The 17,052-nt window shown below is 39.1% G+C and overlaps 1 protein-coding gene across 2 annotated transcripts in view; it reads right to left on the reverse strand.

Moving 5' to 3' along the window:
- Nucleotides 1–8,177: 8,177 nt before the first annotated feature.
- The window catches only part of LOC126251708 (cytochrome c oxidase assembly protein COX11, mitochondrial), a 30,567-nt gene continuing 21,692 nt past the window's right edge, over nucleotides 8,178–17,052 (reverse strand). For both annotated transcript variants that reach the window (XM_049952301.1, XM_049952300.1), the window contains 2 exons: nucleotides 8,473–8,640; nucleotides 8,178–8,395 (listed from right to left, as the gene is read on the reverse strand). In XM_049952301.1, the coding sequence (XP_049808258.1) occupies nucleotides 8,249–8,395; nucleotides 8,473–8,640 (315 nt within the window). In that variant the 3' untranslated portion in view covers nucleotides 8,178–8,248. The remainder of the gene's footprint in view (nucleotides 8,396–8,472; nucleotides 8,641–17,052) is intronic.

Below are 17,052 nucleotides of genomic sequence, written 5' to 3' on the forward strand. Positions count from 1 at the left end.
GCCTGGTCTTTCTTGGAAGTATCTGATACAGTGCAACATTTCATTGATTATTGTGGTGTAGCATTTTTCAGTTGGCACAACTCTTTTCAGTTCAACAGAACGATGGTATAAGAGTTGTTTACCCTTTGCTATTTGTTCTTGGTATGAAAGACGTTCACATGTCCAGTGGCCGTTTGCACAAAAAGGGGCATCCATAAATGAAACATCAGATGCCTTTAAAGATCAGTGTGAATGGAAGAAGAGAAGTGTGAGAATTCTCAATATCAATTATACAGCCACATAATCAACGGGTACTGCTAATGTGCCATGAAATGACATTACAGTAACATGCAGGAAGAGTTTGAAGATTTAATTGACAGTGGGCAGGTAAAAAATTACAATGCTCAACAATGGTATTTGTAGTTCTGTACATCAAGAAGCACTTTGTGCTAAATTTGCAGGCATGGAGTACATGAATAGTGAAATTTCTGAAGTTGCACACAGTATTCCACTGTCAGCTGCAACAGTTTGCGATGGAATTGAATGAAGAGTATGGAGACTTTGTATACTACTGCAGAGTACACTGGTTAAGTCAAGGGGCATGCCTGGAACTACTGTCCAATTTAAAACCCTTGATGAATTTATGAAGGAAAAAGGAATGCAGAAATGAAAATTAGAACACCTGGAATGGATTGCAGCCCTCGCATTTTATGTGGACTTAATGCACATTGCCCACAGTAAGGAATTTCAAGGTGAGAAACAAGTTATTTCTGATTTGATGGAGATGCAATTAAAAAAAGAAAATCACATTGTAGAAGGGGCAAACTCTTACGAACAAAGACCAGTTCTATAAGCCCGCTGGTGTTAAAGAAAACATGAGATCTGAAGAATTTATTGTGGCCTTGGAAGAATTACAAGGATAGTTTTTAAACATTTTGAGGACTCTGCCAATCTTACATCTGTTTTCATGATCATTTGCCATTTCAGTTGAAAGTGCCCCAATGCATGTGTGAATGTAACTGATTGATGCACTATAATTCCTGTTTTAAACACAAATCCTTTTATGTTAAAACTGTCGAGGATGTTGTCAACATCATTTGCCTCAGGTAGAGTTTCCATGTCTATATAATGAGGTTGCAAAAGTGCTACATCAGTATGTGTGAAATAACTTTTTTGGTTGTGAAACTAAATAAGTCATGGTTATGTAGCAATCTAAGTGCGAAAATCTGTGAAATTTTCTGCGTCTATCAGAATGCTAATAACGTATGTTTTTGAGTGGGGTCTGCCTTTAGCAAACACTATTTTGTTTTTGTCCCAGACATGCTAATGTTTGTAGCTGATAAAAATAAAATAATTCTGAATATTTGTTTCGTTTGAGATCCATGTTGTTGAGAAAAATGAAATCATGTTGTACACAATGCGACTGTACTGCCGGCTAAACATGGTGTGTTCACAATTCCCCCCCCCCCCCCCCCCCCCGCCCCCCTTTTCAATCTCAGGCAGCATGGTGTGGCGGTGGGGGAAGTGTGCAGCCAGGCTGCACACTGGTTTGTAATGCAAATTCTTGGCCACCCTTGCATTAAAGAGTCTCCCTGCTGATAGAAACCAATGAATCTTGAAGATGTATGAGAACTTGTACATGCAAACATAATTTCTTTTTAGTAGTTTTGTCTTTTAAGAGTTTAATGATGTTCTTGGATTTCAAAGAACCTCTCAGCTTTCTTTTTCTTGGCATATAAACTGAAGAAAGTACTCTTCAAGAGCTGATTTGTCAAATGCGTTCACATTTTCAATGAGTTTATATTACTTAGATAACAGTCCCAATACAGAGATCAACAATCACTCTCTGGTGCACAAGATTAATAACAATCTAATTTTTCAATCGATCTCCCTCATAAAAAATTACTTTATTGGTCACAAACCTTTTTTCATATCATAAATCTTCGTTTAAAAAAGCCATAGTATAAAACTTGACTTTACAGACAAAAATTGGAAAGCAGACTAACCCTGACTGATCTGAAAAATACTGATTTTTATGAATCACATCATCTCAGCCTTCCCAACTATCACACATGAAGATATTTTATTTCAGAATCTTCTTCAGACTGAGATGAAAGTGACACTGTATTGGTTTTTCTAAGAAAACACAGAAGTGTCCACATAAAATGAATTTCATACAGTAGCACACACCTTTAAATGAGAGAATACAAAAGTTCCTTGTGATCTATGTGCCGGATGTTCAATCTTGCAATGTTTCCAGTTATTTGTATCGCCACTGTTTATGAAGTCTGTTGCAAAAGAAAGAAGCTTTTATATGACTCTAAAGAAAAGTGACCACTTCTTTCTCACATGACTATTTGGGAAGACATAACTTGTGAAGAATTTCATCTTTTTCTCACACCATACCCTCCTTTTGCCTTGCATAAAGAAGCTGTCACTACATTAGTGTTGGTCAGAAGTTTCTCCTCTAATGATGTCAATTTATGGAGATGTGAGGTTGAAAGACTGATTTCATTTGATTCTTGATTTACTGCTTTTTGCTGACAGTACCTTGTCTACTGGTGGAGACCGACTTTTCATAGTAGTTTATTGATGAAATATTTCAGACCTTCTAGAACGTGTTATACCCATTTAATAAATTATGTATTGATGAATATTTTCTTTAAATTCCATCATCATGATTCAGATACAAAAATATACCAGAAAAACTTGGAATGACAACACAACACATTCACTTCAACAGAAATTGCCTAAAAAATAATGTCATTCCCAATTATGTCAAGATTGATGTCAAAACAAACACAACAACTGCAAAGATCCACCTAATGATGGAAGTTTTTTAAAATGTGTTGTGGAAATAAACTGGTAACAGTAAAGTTGTTTCATTCAGTATCAATGACAACCTAAAATAGTCACATTCTAAGAACATTTGCTTTTGTTCAAAAGGAGATTATTCTTCAGGCACAACACTCCTCATAAGAAAAGCAGATTTAGAATAATGCTGGTCATGTTATGTGATTCTGGAACTGGTTGTGTACTGGATTTCATTGTTTATACAGGGGCTGCCAATGACATCCAAAAATATGATCTTCATAAAGGACATACTGTTTCTGTGAATGATTCATATTCCATTCCAGCATTATTATTTAGTTGCTTGACAGAATTATGTGCGTAACACTGTTCGCAAAAAAGGTGTGATGTGCCGAAAATGAAAGAACAGCAGGAGGAAGATCAGTTCAGATTGCCTGATATTGTACTTGCCATCAAATGGTGTGATAAGACAGAAGTTTGGATCCTCACACCTTGCAGAACACGACTTTATGAGTAACAGAAACTCTGACCACAAAACCAGAGGAAGGCCCAGAAATCGAAATGTGCTCTTGCCTACCATGAGCCAATGGGGGTAGGAGAAGAGACTGAATATGATCGTAAGTTTGATCAAATCTGTTCAAAACACTTTTTTTTCTTATCTTTTAAAAATATCAGTCTTAAATGTGCACATTATCACAAACTTTAAGACCAGAACAAATGGTTCAGTGCACATAGTTCTACCTGTTTTGTAAGCCAAATTTTGGTGGTGTATTAACACAGGAAAAAGAGTCATAGAAACCTGTCATTAGATGCATCGCCCCTTTGGTTAATGCAACACCACTTTCCAAGTTCAGTCTACAATACTAAATCATGTCAAACAATGGAAACTCCAGGTTGGAATATCAACAGTATAAGGAAAAGGATAGATTGCTAATTAATGTAAAGATGGCACACTGAGTTGCATGCAAGTACAACTGTGCTGTGCTACCAATTGTTTTATATACTTTCCCTTCAAAGGAGAAGTAACCATGGGCACCTGCATGGCATCCTCCTATGTCAACCTTTCATTGTCCATCCAGAGGAGACCTTCCTAGCCTCCCAAAACACCAATCCCCTAGTCTGGATCAGGTTCATTGAGGATATCTTCATGATCTGGACTCATGGCCAAGACACCCTATCTTCGTTCCTTCACAACCTCAATACTTTATCTTCCATTCACTTCACGATGTCGTCCTCAACTCTGTGTGCCATCTTCCTAGATGTTGACCTCCTCCTATCTGATGGCTTCATCCACACATCTGTCCATATTAAACCCACCAACCATTGACAGTACCTGTATTTTGACAGTTGTCATCTCTTTCACACCAAAAAATCCCTCCCATGCAGCCAGGGCACCTAGGATGGCATATCTGCAGTGACAAAAACTCTCTTGCTCTGTATGCTGAGGATCTCACGAAGGCCTTCATAGACGGGCACTATCCTCCATACTTAGTCAGCAAACAGATCTCCCACGACATTTCCCCTCCCACCACCAATCCTTCCACGACCCCCAAGGACCAGCCACAAAGGAGTGTCCCCTTTATCACCCTGGACTGGAACAACTGTTCCACATCCTTCACCAGAGCTTTGATTACCTATCATCATGCCCTATAATGATGGCCATCCTACCTGAGATACTTCCCACCCCTTCTAAAGTAGTCTCCATTGCCCATCCAACCTCCACATCATCCTACTCCATCCTTATGCCACTCCCAATCCCAACCCCTTGCCACAAGGATCACATCCCTGTGGAAGATGCAGGTGCAAAACTTGCCCAATCCACCCACCCAGCACTTCCTGTTCCAGTCCTGTCACAGGTTTATCCTACTCCATCAGGGACTGGGCCAATTGTGAAAGCGGTCATGTCATTTAACAGCTCTGCTGCAATCATTGCACAGTTTTATATATTGGTATCACTAACAACCAGCTGTCCGCCAGGATGAATGGCCACAGCCAATTTGCTGCCCAGAGCAAAGTAGACCAACCTGTGGCACAACATGCAGCTGAACATCATACATTTGATTTCAATGACTGCATCACTACCTGAGCCATCTTTGATTTTAATGGCTGCTTCACTACCTGAGCAATCTGGATCCTCCCCTCCACCACCAGCTTTTCTGAACTGCACAGATGGGAGTTATCTTTACAACACGTTCTCTGTTCCTGGCTTCAACCTACAGTAACTACTGTCCCCAAACTCTCCACCCAACAGTTTCCACCCCCTCTGTCCTGTCATCTCCTCCCCCTTCTTGTATCCCACCCCGTTTATTTGCCGCACTCTGCCAACACATTTGCCCATCTTTCCTCCTTATTCCTCTCCATCCTGCCCCACAACCTTCTGACGCTGTGCCTGCAGGCATTCTTAGTCCATGCACATTCCACCAGACAGTGTTCGTCTCTCCCCCCCCCCCCCTTTCCCGTCCCCACCCCTTCCAGACTGCTGTTTGTATCTCATGTGATACAGTATTTTGGCCTGAGATTCTGGAGTTGGTGGTCATGTGTGCATGAGGTGTACTTGCTTGTGTGTATGAGTGGTGCGTGTCTCTTTTACTGATGAAGGCTGCAGTTAACGTGTCCTTACAGTAAGTAGCAATCTGTCTTTTCCTACATTGTTAAAACACACGCATACATTCATTCACACAAGCAAGTACATCTCATGCACACATGACCACCATCTCCAGCAGCTCTGTCCAGTCCAAGCTGCTGGACATGGCAGTCATGCGTGCCTGAGGTTTGCTTGCTTGTGTGAATCAATGCATGTATGTTTCCTTTTCCAAAGAAGGCTTTGGCCAAAAGCTAGTGTGTAAATGTCTTTTAGTTGTGCCTATCTGCAACTCACTGTGTCATCTTTACAGTGAGTAGGAATCTACCTTTTTCCTTATATTGTTGATACTTACTCATATGTATGAAACAAAAAAAAAAATTGGAAGGTACTATTTTTGCATGCAAAATAAATGATGTGGGATACATTGGGCACTGCTCACTGCTTCACAATGCGTGCGTGCGCACGCGCGCACATAGCTATACAGTATTAACAATACAGATATTATGTAACCCACCCAATTAAAGTTTCAATTCCTTCCTTCCTTCATTTCTTCCTTTTCAGAACAGAGATGTACTAACACTTTTTCACTTATGTTACATAAAATTAATTCTGTTTTTAATTTGAAACGTAATAATACACAATAACTGATAGTTAAAACACAACCAACGGACATGTAAATAAAAATTTCTGTTTTCCAGCCACATAGAATGGTTAAAATTTTAACCGTTTGACATGGTTAGAAAACCGAGAACATTTTATTGAATGTTACCACTGCGAGACTCAGCATTCCTACAACAGTCTCCTGCCGTGTGTGATTGCCTACACAATACTTCTTTCTCAAGCAAAGCTCTTGCAGACTATTCCATAACAAGAAATTTGCTAGTGTGTAAGTGTCTTTTAGTTGTGCCTATCTGCAACTCAATGTGTTATCTTTACAGTGAGTAGGAATCTACCTTTTTCCTTATATTGTTGATACTTACTCATATGTATGAAACAAACAAAAAAAAAAAAAAAAAATTTGAAGGTACTATTTTTGCATGCAAAATAAATGATCACTGGTGTAAAGTGCTAAATAGGAGTTAAACTAGGCATGCTCAGATCCATGTATCCCAGAAAAACTTAAATTTTCTTGTAGAATACTGTGATTCAATCCAATTTGATTCCTTTGATAAGTCTTAGTAGAAACAAACTAATACCATTTTATCATTTAAAAAATTATTTTGTATTCAGTGAAAATATAAATAGTTGTGCCAATAGGGCTGTTCCTTAGAAACTGGGATTAACAAGGTATTTCACTGCAGCACCAATGGGTAACAACTCTAGAATACATAACCCTCTCAAACATTTTAGGAAATGATGTACGAAATGCAGCAGTTACTGACATCAGTGGAATCACCTTTCTTATAGATAGGCCTAACAATTGAATAATTATGTTATTTATATCTTACACATATGATTAAGAACATTAGATATTACAGGACCACAACTTTTTAGTGTCTTATTATGAGGGTCACGATGTTTTTCCTGATTTTGGATGCAAACATGTAAAAAACGTTCATTTCACTAAATTTTTTTCTTCAGTGTAATGCCACGCTTTTTCTTCTGAACTTTTTGAACCAGTTTTCTCATTTGCTTTTAAAAAGTAATTATTAAAAGCCTCTGCTACACATAATCTGTATTTCAAACGCTTCTATTCTCTTTCATAGAAAAGTGTTACCTTCTATAGGTTCTTTTCTCTTTTAACAATATGATTTTATTGTCTGCTCTGTCATTTCTGACAAGATTTGTATTACCTGGACTTTTACAACTTTTCTTAATATATTACAGCACCATTTAAACCATAAAAGTACTTCTGGATCCTTACTTGTAATCGCTGTTTTGTAGCTTTCTCTTTTCCATTCCTGAAAATACTGTAATACTTGTAGTGATCAAAGGTTTCTTTCGAGACTTCCTAGTAGAGATTTTATTTGTGCGTGTGGGGGGGTGGGGGTGTCGGAATTGGGGAGGGGGAGGATGCTCTTAAAATTGGATACAAACTTACAGAGAAACATATTCAATTTTGATATGGCATTAGGCTCACTGTAAACTCCAACAGTGTCAGCCTTTTTTAAGCTTTCTTTAAAATATTTCACTGTTTTGTCATCATCACTATTATTGTTCTCTTTTCATGTTTCCAGATTATTTATGTGGCTAAGTTACGTGATGTGCATTCAGACAGGCATTATAATTGGTTTACGTTCTGCTTTTTCTATGAATACATTATATATCAAGGTACTTCTATCTTGAGCTACTCAGATGGAAAAATTTATGGCCAATAGTGAAGTGTCAAGTACTAATAGCATCCCTAGATCATGTTTCCTGTCAGTTTTGTGTAATAAATTTACATTAAAATCATTAACCCTTCATTTCTGTCTGATAGACATAAATATTTAACAGTTGTCTTCCAGTACTCATTTCTGATCAACACTAATTCATGATGTATATGCTACTTTGCAATTTATATATCAGATGATACCCACGCAAGCATTAAATTTTTTCTGAGTTTACGACCGCACTGTCAATATACATAACTACCAATGTTTGGTCACTGTTGCAAATGACCCTTCTTCAGAGTAAATAAAAACACCCTGAAGGAGGTCACTTGCAACAGTGATCGAAATGTCAGTATTTTAAATATTGACAATGCGGTCAACAAACACAGAAAAATTTTACTGACTGTAACAATGGGCATGGAAGCCTACAATTATATACCCATACAAATTTTTGTTAATATCGGCAATTAATTCAAAAGAAATTCACACTGCTTTGCCACAAATCATTCCACTTTTATTGATATATCTGATTTTCTTCTCTGTACACTATAAGAGCAGTTTATCACTTTCGTACAAATGATGGCACTGGTAATGTAAGACCTTCTTTTGCTTCAAAAAATGTATAGGACAATACAATTGTGTCAACCAACTCCATTTTTGGATCTTCAGAAAACTCTGGATCAATGTAGAAAAATACTGGCATGTCCACCTGAAAGTTGAAAAAGAGTAAAATTATACTGTAAATTAAGATATATAATAACATCAACAACAAGAAATTCTTATAACCTCTTCATGTGGATTCAGCTGCTGCTCCTCAAAACAGAAGCACTGAATTTTATTAAAATACTGTCCTGCTTCATATGGTACCACATTGTAAGTACTAATTCCAATAACAGGTGTGTCAGTTGGGTTTCTTGCTGTATAAAATGCTAATGCAGTTTCACCCACTGGCACCTGCAAAAGTAAAAAAAAAAACAAAATTATGTATTTAAAACACACTGAGATTTTATAAACTACCACAAGAAACCAATACCTAAATTTTAAACCAATCTGAAATCTTTAGTACCACAGTAAACAAATCTCCAACATATGTTGCTTGATTAATGACAGATCACAAAAATGGAAATAAAAATTTATGTAAGCATGACATCTGTCATTAATGTAAGCATACAGGTGATGTCATTGTAAGATGACAGACAGAGAATTACAAAATAGTTTTTACATTATAACAATAACCTTATGAAAGTATATGGTTATTCATATGTTTGAGAAATTGGTTATTCATATGTTTGTAAAATTGCCCCCCCCCCCTTTCCACCTTTTTTAAGTCAGCAGTCTACTGACTGGTTTGATACATTCTGCCATGAATTCTTCTCTCGTGCCAACCTCTTCACCACAGAACAGCACTTGCACCTTACCTACATCCTCAATTATTTGGTGGATTTATTCCAGTCTCTGTCTTCCCCTGCAGTATTTATGCTCTACAGCTCTCCCTAGCAGCATGTAAGTTATTCCATGGTGCCTTAACATGTATCCTATCATCTTGTCCATTTTTTGTCAGTGTTTTCCATATCTTCATTTCTTTGTCAATTCTACTGATAACTGCATCTCAAATGCTTCAACTCTCTTCTTTTCCAGTTTGCCCACAGTCCATGCTACAAATGCAGGTTCTCAGAAATTTCTTCCTCAGATATATGTTAGTTGTATGATGATCAGTTTCATTTATTAATTTTATTATAACATTATTCCAAGGTAACAACCTTTTGTTCTGGTATCAACACTGATGTTCTTTATTTTATTAATGTGTGACACAGATTGTCAATGAAGTGAAATGGAAAGAAGACATGGATTTCTGATCAGGTGAGTAAAGGTTAATATCAACAGCAGAAGAAAATTATGTGACAGGAGTAGGATTCATTATAAATAGGAAGGTAGGGCAGAGAGTGAGCTATAGTGAACAGTTCAGTGACAGGGTCATTTTCATCAGAATCAACAGCAAACCAAACTAACAACAATAGTTCAGGTATAAATGCGGACACTGCAAGCAGAAGATGATGAGAGAGAAAGTATATGAGGAAAGGCCTTTTTATTGTTGATAAATAACATTTTGATTTACCTTTTTTTTTGTCAGCTAGGGATTGAGAGTAAACCAAAGAAAAACAAATGTATTGGGGGGTAGCATAAATAAGATTAGTGATACACTTAACTCTGAAATTGGTGACCACGAAGAACATAAACTCAAGGAATTCTGCTATCTTGGTAGCAAAACACTGTGACGAACAAATCAAGGAGGACATAAAAAGTAGATTAGGGCAGGCAAACAGATGTTCCTGGCCAAAAGAAGGCTTCTGGCACTGAATGGGTAATTCAGTAAGTAAATGGAGATGAAAACCTAATAGCTAGGGGGGGTTTGGAATGCGGTTGTAGGGGAAAGAGTAGAAGAAAGGGTTCGTTGTTGGTTGCTTTTGGGGGGAGGAGACCAGACAGCGAGGTCATTGCTCTCATCGGATTAGGGAAGGAAGGTGAAGGAAGTCGGCTGGGCCCTTTCAAAGGAACCATCCCAGCATTTGCCTGGAGTGATTTAGGGAAATCACGGAAAACCTAAATCAGGATGGCCGGACGTGGGATTGAACTGTCGTCCTCCCGAATGCGAGCCCAGTGGAAGAAAGGGTTACAAGAGACTATGGGCTTGGTAGTAGGAATGAGAGAGGAGTAAGACTAATTGAGTTCTGCAATGACTTCCAGGTAGTAACAGCAAATACTCTGTTCAAGAATGACAAGAGGAGTAGGTACACTTGGAAAAGGTCAGGCGATATAGGAATGTTCCAGTTAGATTCCATCATGGTCAGACAGAAATTTCGAAATCACATACTGGCTTTTAAGGAATACCCAGGAGCAGATATAGACTTAGATCACAATTTAGTAATGATAATGAGCAGTATGAAGAGACTAATCAAGCAGAATCAATGGACAAAGAAATTGGAAAATACTAAGGAATGAAGAGATATGCTCGAAGTTTCTGAGGCTATAGATACTGCAATAATTAATAGTTCAGTAGGCAGTTCAGTTTAAGAGGAAAGGACACCTCTAAAAAGGGGCACTCACCAAAGTTGGAAGGAAAAACATAGGTACAAGGAAGGTACCTGCAAGAAACCATGGGTAACAGACTGACAAAAGAAGGAAATACAAAAATGTTCAGGGAAATACAGGAATGAAATAAGCAGGAAGTACAGGGAAGCCAAGGGAAAATGGCTGCATGAAAAATGAGGAAAAATTGATAAAGGGATTATTGTTGGATACATACAGAAAAGTCAAAACAAACTAAGGTGAAATTAAAAGCAAGGGTGGTAACATTAAGAGTGCAATGTGAATTCCACTGTTAAATGCAGAGGAGAGAGCGTATAGATGGAAAGGGTCAATGAAGGTCTCTATGACGTGGAGGACTGGTCTGACCAGCAGTGAACTTCCTACACTATTTGCAGATGTGTTGAAAGGCCATACACTTTTTTCGATGAACTTCACACAATTGATAATGAATGTCTACAGGTGAGACCCCTTTTGAATTTAAAAACTGGATAACTGCAGATTTCACACCTGGCAGTAGTGACATTCAGGGCTTTCATCGTTAATGGCTGCTAGGTGGACATAGAATAGTGTAAAAAAGAGAGGAAGGTTGGAATCGAGAGTGGGGAAGCTACTGTGCACAGCAGTGTTGCTGGATTTTGTCTAACGCCTCTCCCTGCAGATCCAACACTTTGAAATTTCATTTTCAGTTAATCGAGAAGATATCACGTATACAAGCACTAGTTCAGTTCAAATAGTGCACTTCAGAACTCAACAGAGATATGGTAATTAAAACAGTTTTAGAAATTGGGCTCAAGGTAACATGCTGCCGTTGCAGCAACAACCACGATTCAGATTTCAGAACCCACTGACAGGTGGACAGGTGATAACACCAACATAGTCCTTCTGCAAGACAAAGAACAGAGCACCGAACACACTGTTGTGGGGGTTGCCACCAGAAGTATCATGAAAAGTATGGACAGGATTTCTTAAAGATTTGGCTGGATTCATAGTAGCAGCAACAGCATTCAAGGAAATGGATGCAGTGACCTGCCTCTTCTACAGAAGGGGGATATATTCCATTGATGTGAAGTGTTACCATTGTGGAAGTGCAGTCTCACATGGCGAGGGTGCTGTCATCCGCAGTGTAGGGCATCAGGAATGAGAATGTAGACAGAATAATGGTCATGACACAAAGACATGGAATGAAAATGGTAACCAACTGTTAATTGGCAGTGGGAGCCCCAGGGCCAATGAGCAGCTCTACCAGTACATTTTAGCACAACTAAAATGTGTGTGGAGGCAAAATTTTGCTTAATTGGTTTAGTGTATAGAAGAGAACAAGTTTCTCAGGTGTTTTAGGGAAGTATTGACCTCATGGAAAAGAGGAGGTTTGAGACCACCAATGTATAACCATATGCAGTGGGTGGTGGTGATGTTTATTCCCTGGAGTCAGCAATACTGAATTTTCAGGTGGTGGCAAAACATTTCCCAGGATGTATGTAAATTTTGCCTATATAGGCATTGGTTATTGTGCAATTTTAAGGTTAGTTTTCCTACAGGAACATCATGCTAAAATTGACCTTTACAGTGCATAGTGGAACCCAACGGAATATTGCTTCATCTGAGGGAAGCTGCTGTCCATGCCACACTGCTGCAATGTTCATCCCTCACAGAAGGGGACCAATTAGATGCCTGTAAGGATTAAAGTACCGCAAGGCGTGGGGAAATTACTATGGGTGAGTGTAGGAGCTGATTTGCCAGTGGTGTGTTATTAAGCCATTAAAAGAGAATGACAAGTTAGACATGGCACAGCATTTTGTACGGAGTGTGGTATGTGTACAGGAGGTAGCGAGTGAGCACGTAGCTTTGGGGCCAAAGACATGTACTTGTTTAAGGTATTGATGGTTGCCAATTTGAAGATTTTAGAGGAAGCATTCTGGATCAGATAAATTGGACCCTAAGCATAAGTAAGTCACCAGTTTAGCTGAATTATGGGAGAAAGTGAAACACTTGGAAGGAGCAGAGATTCACAATGGAGTTTGAAGACCTGCCTAGCCATTGCACTAAATCCTGACTGGGACTGACCCACCTATGTATTGTCATACAGAATACCACATCATCTGCAGCTGGTGATGGATGAGCTCATTAACAAACAGTTATAAGGCAGTATTATTAAAGAAAGTGCCAGCCCTTGGGGAGTACCAGTGGTGACAGTTCAAAAAAAAAAAAAAAAAAAAAAAGTATGAATGGCATGAAAACATATCAATTTTGTTATCATTGATATCACAATAATCTTATGATTATAGATGCTTATCCAATTGCAAATATAATGGAAACTTTAGATAATTTGGGGCAGTACAGGTAGTTTTCCACCTAGTATCTAAGAGGTGGCTATCATCAGATAAAAGTAGCATCCAAGGACTGGCTGAAGATAGCACTTAACGGTTTCTCTGGGACACAACCAATATTGTCATATGCTGTTTGGGTTGAAGCCATGTTTCGGCATTTGTTACACAGCTTTACAAGGGTTAAAACCAAGGCAATGAATGGTATATCTGGATGACATAATTGCCTTTTGTGAAGGGTACTGAAGAACATGTGATACAGCTAAGAGAGGTATTATGTAGCTGTGGGCAGTGCACCTAACATTCAATACGAAGAAGTATCACTTTTAGCTACAAGAAGTACAATATTTGGGTCATGAAGGAGTCCAAACAGACCCAAGGTTGGTAAAAGCTGTGAAGGATTTTCCAGTATCATGTTTGAAGAAGGCACTGCAACCGTTTTTGGGATTATTCTGGAAAGTTTGCAGAGTAAGCACAACCTCTCAAAACAAAAACTGAATACCAACTAAGATGGAGGGTAGTGTTAATGAGCATGTATACCCTGAAGGGTAAGACAAAAAAATTCTTCACGCATTATCAAGGGCCATAACAAGTGACTGAGATGACCTCGCCAGTGAACATGAGGTTACAACTTCTCAATCGTACAACAGTTGTCCAAGTTGAGTGTATACATCCCTTTCAGGGCGCACCAAACTCTTAACCATTACAGGTTTCAGTCCCAAAAAAGGTTGAAGGGGGCAGGAAGGGGACAGGTACCTGCACAATGCTTTATGCATTAGTTCTAGAGTTTTATTAGGTGCAATTTTCTTTGATATCTCAAGTCATGTACCATGGTAATGATATTGTGCGAAGTGAATGTTACACACAAACAATAAAGGGTTTTTGTTTTTTGTTAACTTACATGTTCCAATGTGTGGCTGCAATTCATTCTTGTTGCATGTTAACAGTTAATTGGGGGATATCATGTGGGCTGTGTATTGAAGTTGATTCTGGTGTCTTGTGAGTGTAATAATTTACATTTTTTAAAGAGAAATTACGGTAATCTTGGTGTGCAGTGATTTTTGCTCATGATTTCCTTCCATAATAGTACAAACTGCGACAGACTTATGAGACAGAGCTGTGTCTTGAGTAGACAGGTGTCGGAGGATGCTCATGGGACATCCTCATAACACAACCATATTTCCAGAAGACAGGGCCTCACTGGATATAGCCCATATATGACCCAGTTGCATCACCACTTGCTATGAGCAGGAATGTTCAATGGGAACAGAATGCAGTTTCAGCTTCCCCTAGCATTGTCACCAAATAGCAGCTGGTGTATAAGCCACTGCTAAACTCTGATTAAAATTACTTTCAGATTGATGTTTCAGCGAGTCAAATGGTAGGGATCAGTCGCCATCCCATAATAGTGGTGCCACATGCTCTCACTGTTGCCTATTTTGTAGTTACGAGCAGCAACTTGTGAAGGTTAGCTGGCTGTGCACTGACAACACTGCCTTCCACCATGGCAATCTGTCAAACACAAAGTAATTTTCATTGGAGTATAGACAAGGTAGTTCTGGGTTTTGAGCAAGTGCCACTAAAGGAAGACCGCTCTAGAGTGTCTTCATCTGGCACTCCAGGAGGCTCCCGGTTGTCAATTCAGGGGTGGGTATCCGTGTTCCTGGCCCGCTCTTCGCAGCCACTGCGGCATGAGCCCGCTGTCCGTCAGACGTGCCTATCTTACATCAGTACAGTTCGTGCAACCTCGCACTTGCTCTCTTACACTTCTCGTATACTTCGCATACTTTGGTGGAAGTTGCCAAAGATTACCAATGCTGTCTTGCCTAATGACAGTAAAGAGTGCACTTGTACTCCGCCACGTGGATGGCACAGCCAAGTGAGCACTTTTTCACAGCCGTGCTGATGTGGCTTTTAAATTATTTTTCAGAACAATTCTTTTTGTCAAACATATTATCAGATACAGTGGAACCTTGCATAGCGAGCAGAATTCATTCAGAATATTGCTCATAGTGCGAGACACTTATTAAGCAAAACAATTTATCCCATATACATTCATGTAAAACACAATAATGGGTTTCGCACAGAAAAAGTACTAAAAGTTTTATCTTGTTCATGCCACTTATTCAAGAAAATTATACACACAGCATCATGTAATTTATTATTCATGATACATAATTAATTCTTTTTTTACTAGGAAGCTATCTATAACCATTTGTTTCTGCCAATGCTTCAACACTTGGCAAAAATGCAACACAGCATGATCAACAAACAAATTTGTAGTGTGCATATCCACTGCGTTATTGCGGCGATGATTTTCAACGTAAGATGCAACTGACTACTATGCTTTTTCTATTCCTACGCCAGATGATTGCTGCTTTGTTGCTACTGCCTCCTCCTCGTCTAAAGAACTCCTCTACACAGCTTCTTGCTGTGAAAGACACTGCAGCTCCATAAGCTCTTGAGTGGTCATTTCTTGGCTGTGATCTTCCACAAGCTCATCGGTATCACTGATATCCACTTCTAGTCACATACTCGCACCCAAAGACGCAATCTCGTTGACTACAAGTTCCACAGGTACTGACTCAAATGCCTCAGAGTCACAATCGACAATGCACTCCAGCCAAAGCTTCTTCCAAGCAGAAGTGACAGTTCTTTTGGAAACCCCTTCCCACAGCTCTACAATCATGTTGAAGCACAAAAAAATATGTTGAAGTGGTATTTCCAAAACTCTCTGAGAGTGAGATTGGTAGCTTCAGTCAACTCAAAGCAGTGCTCAAAGATTGGTTTAGTGTAGAGCTTCTTACAGTCAGAAATAATCTGCTGGTCCATAGGCTAGAGTAACGGAGGCAGAAATTGGATCTTGATGAACTGAAATTCATCAAGGAGGTGGTCTTATAGACCTGGAGAATGGGCAGGAGTGTTGTCCATAACAAGCAAGACATGGAGTGGCAGATTCATCTCAAGCAAATATTTTTTCACCGAAGGGCCAAATAATTCATTGATCCCATCAAAAAGAAGATCACGTGCCACCCAAGCCTTGTTGTTGGACCTTCACATCGTATTTAACCTGCTGCACTTCCTGAAATGGTAAACAAGCAGTGGTTTAATTTTCAAACTGTTTCTTGCATTGGCACAGAATAGCAGCGTGAGACAGTCTTTCATTGGCTTGTGACCGGGCAGTGCATTCTCCTCTGCTGTTATAAAGGTAGGCTTCGGCATCTTTTTCCAGAGTAGACCCATCTCGTCACAATTAGAAACATGTTGTGGCAGATAACCCACAGAATCTATGAGCACTTTGAGGCTGCTGATGAAGTTTTCTGCTGCCTTTGTGTCATAGCTGGCTGCTTTGCCATGCCTCACAATGCTGTAGATGCCGGTTCTTCTCTTAAACTTCTCAAACCAGCCACAGCTTCCCTTAAAGACTTCTTCAGCTGCTAATGATCACAATGCTTTCTTTATGAGATCGGAAAAAATCATTCTCATCTTCTCACAAATAGTGTCACCTTGCAATTGCTTTTTATTTATCCATATATGGAGCAACCTTTCGATTTTGAGGTAATCCATCGACTAGTCATTTCCAGAATATGAACTCATTGTTTAGATAATCCTGTCACTCCCTTTGAAGCATCTATCTCCTTAATTTTGTCCTCCTTCTTGAGGATACTGCAAATAGTTGATGTTGACCGACCGTATGAACGTACTAAATCACCAACACTCGCACCACAATCACGTTTTTCAATGATTTTACATTTCATTTCTACAGCCATTCCCTTTCTCACATGTTTGTCTTCTTGTGGCTTTATCTTTGGAGACATTTCTCTGAAGGTTAACAAAATTTGCCCACAAAAAATCACTGTGTGAATACAAGTTTGGAAAAATGTGTGATCACAAGCTGCACTAGGATGGTAGCAGAAAGAGTGCTAAACCCAGACTCCAATATGCACTAAAGACA

Source organism: Schistocerca nitens, chromosome 4 (genome assembly GCF_023898315.1).
Source record: "Schistocerca nitens isolate TAMUIC-IGC-003100 chromosome 4, iqSchNite1.1, whole genome shotgun sequence".
NCBI lineage: Eukaryota > Metazoa > Arthropoda > Insecta > Orthoptera > Acrididae > Schistocerca > Schistocerca nitens.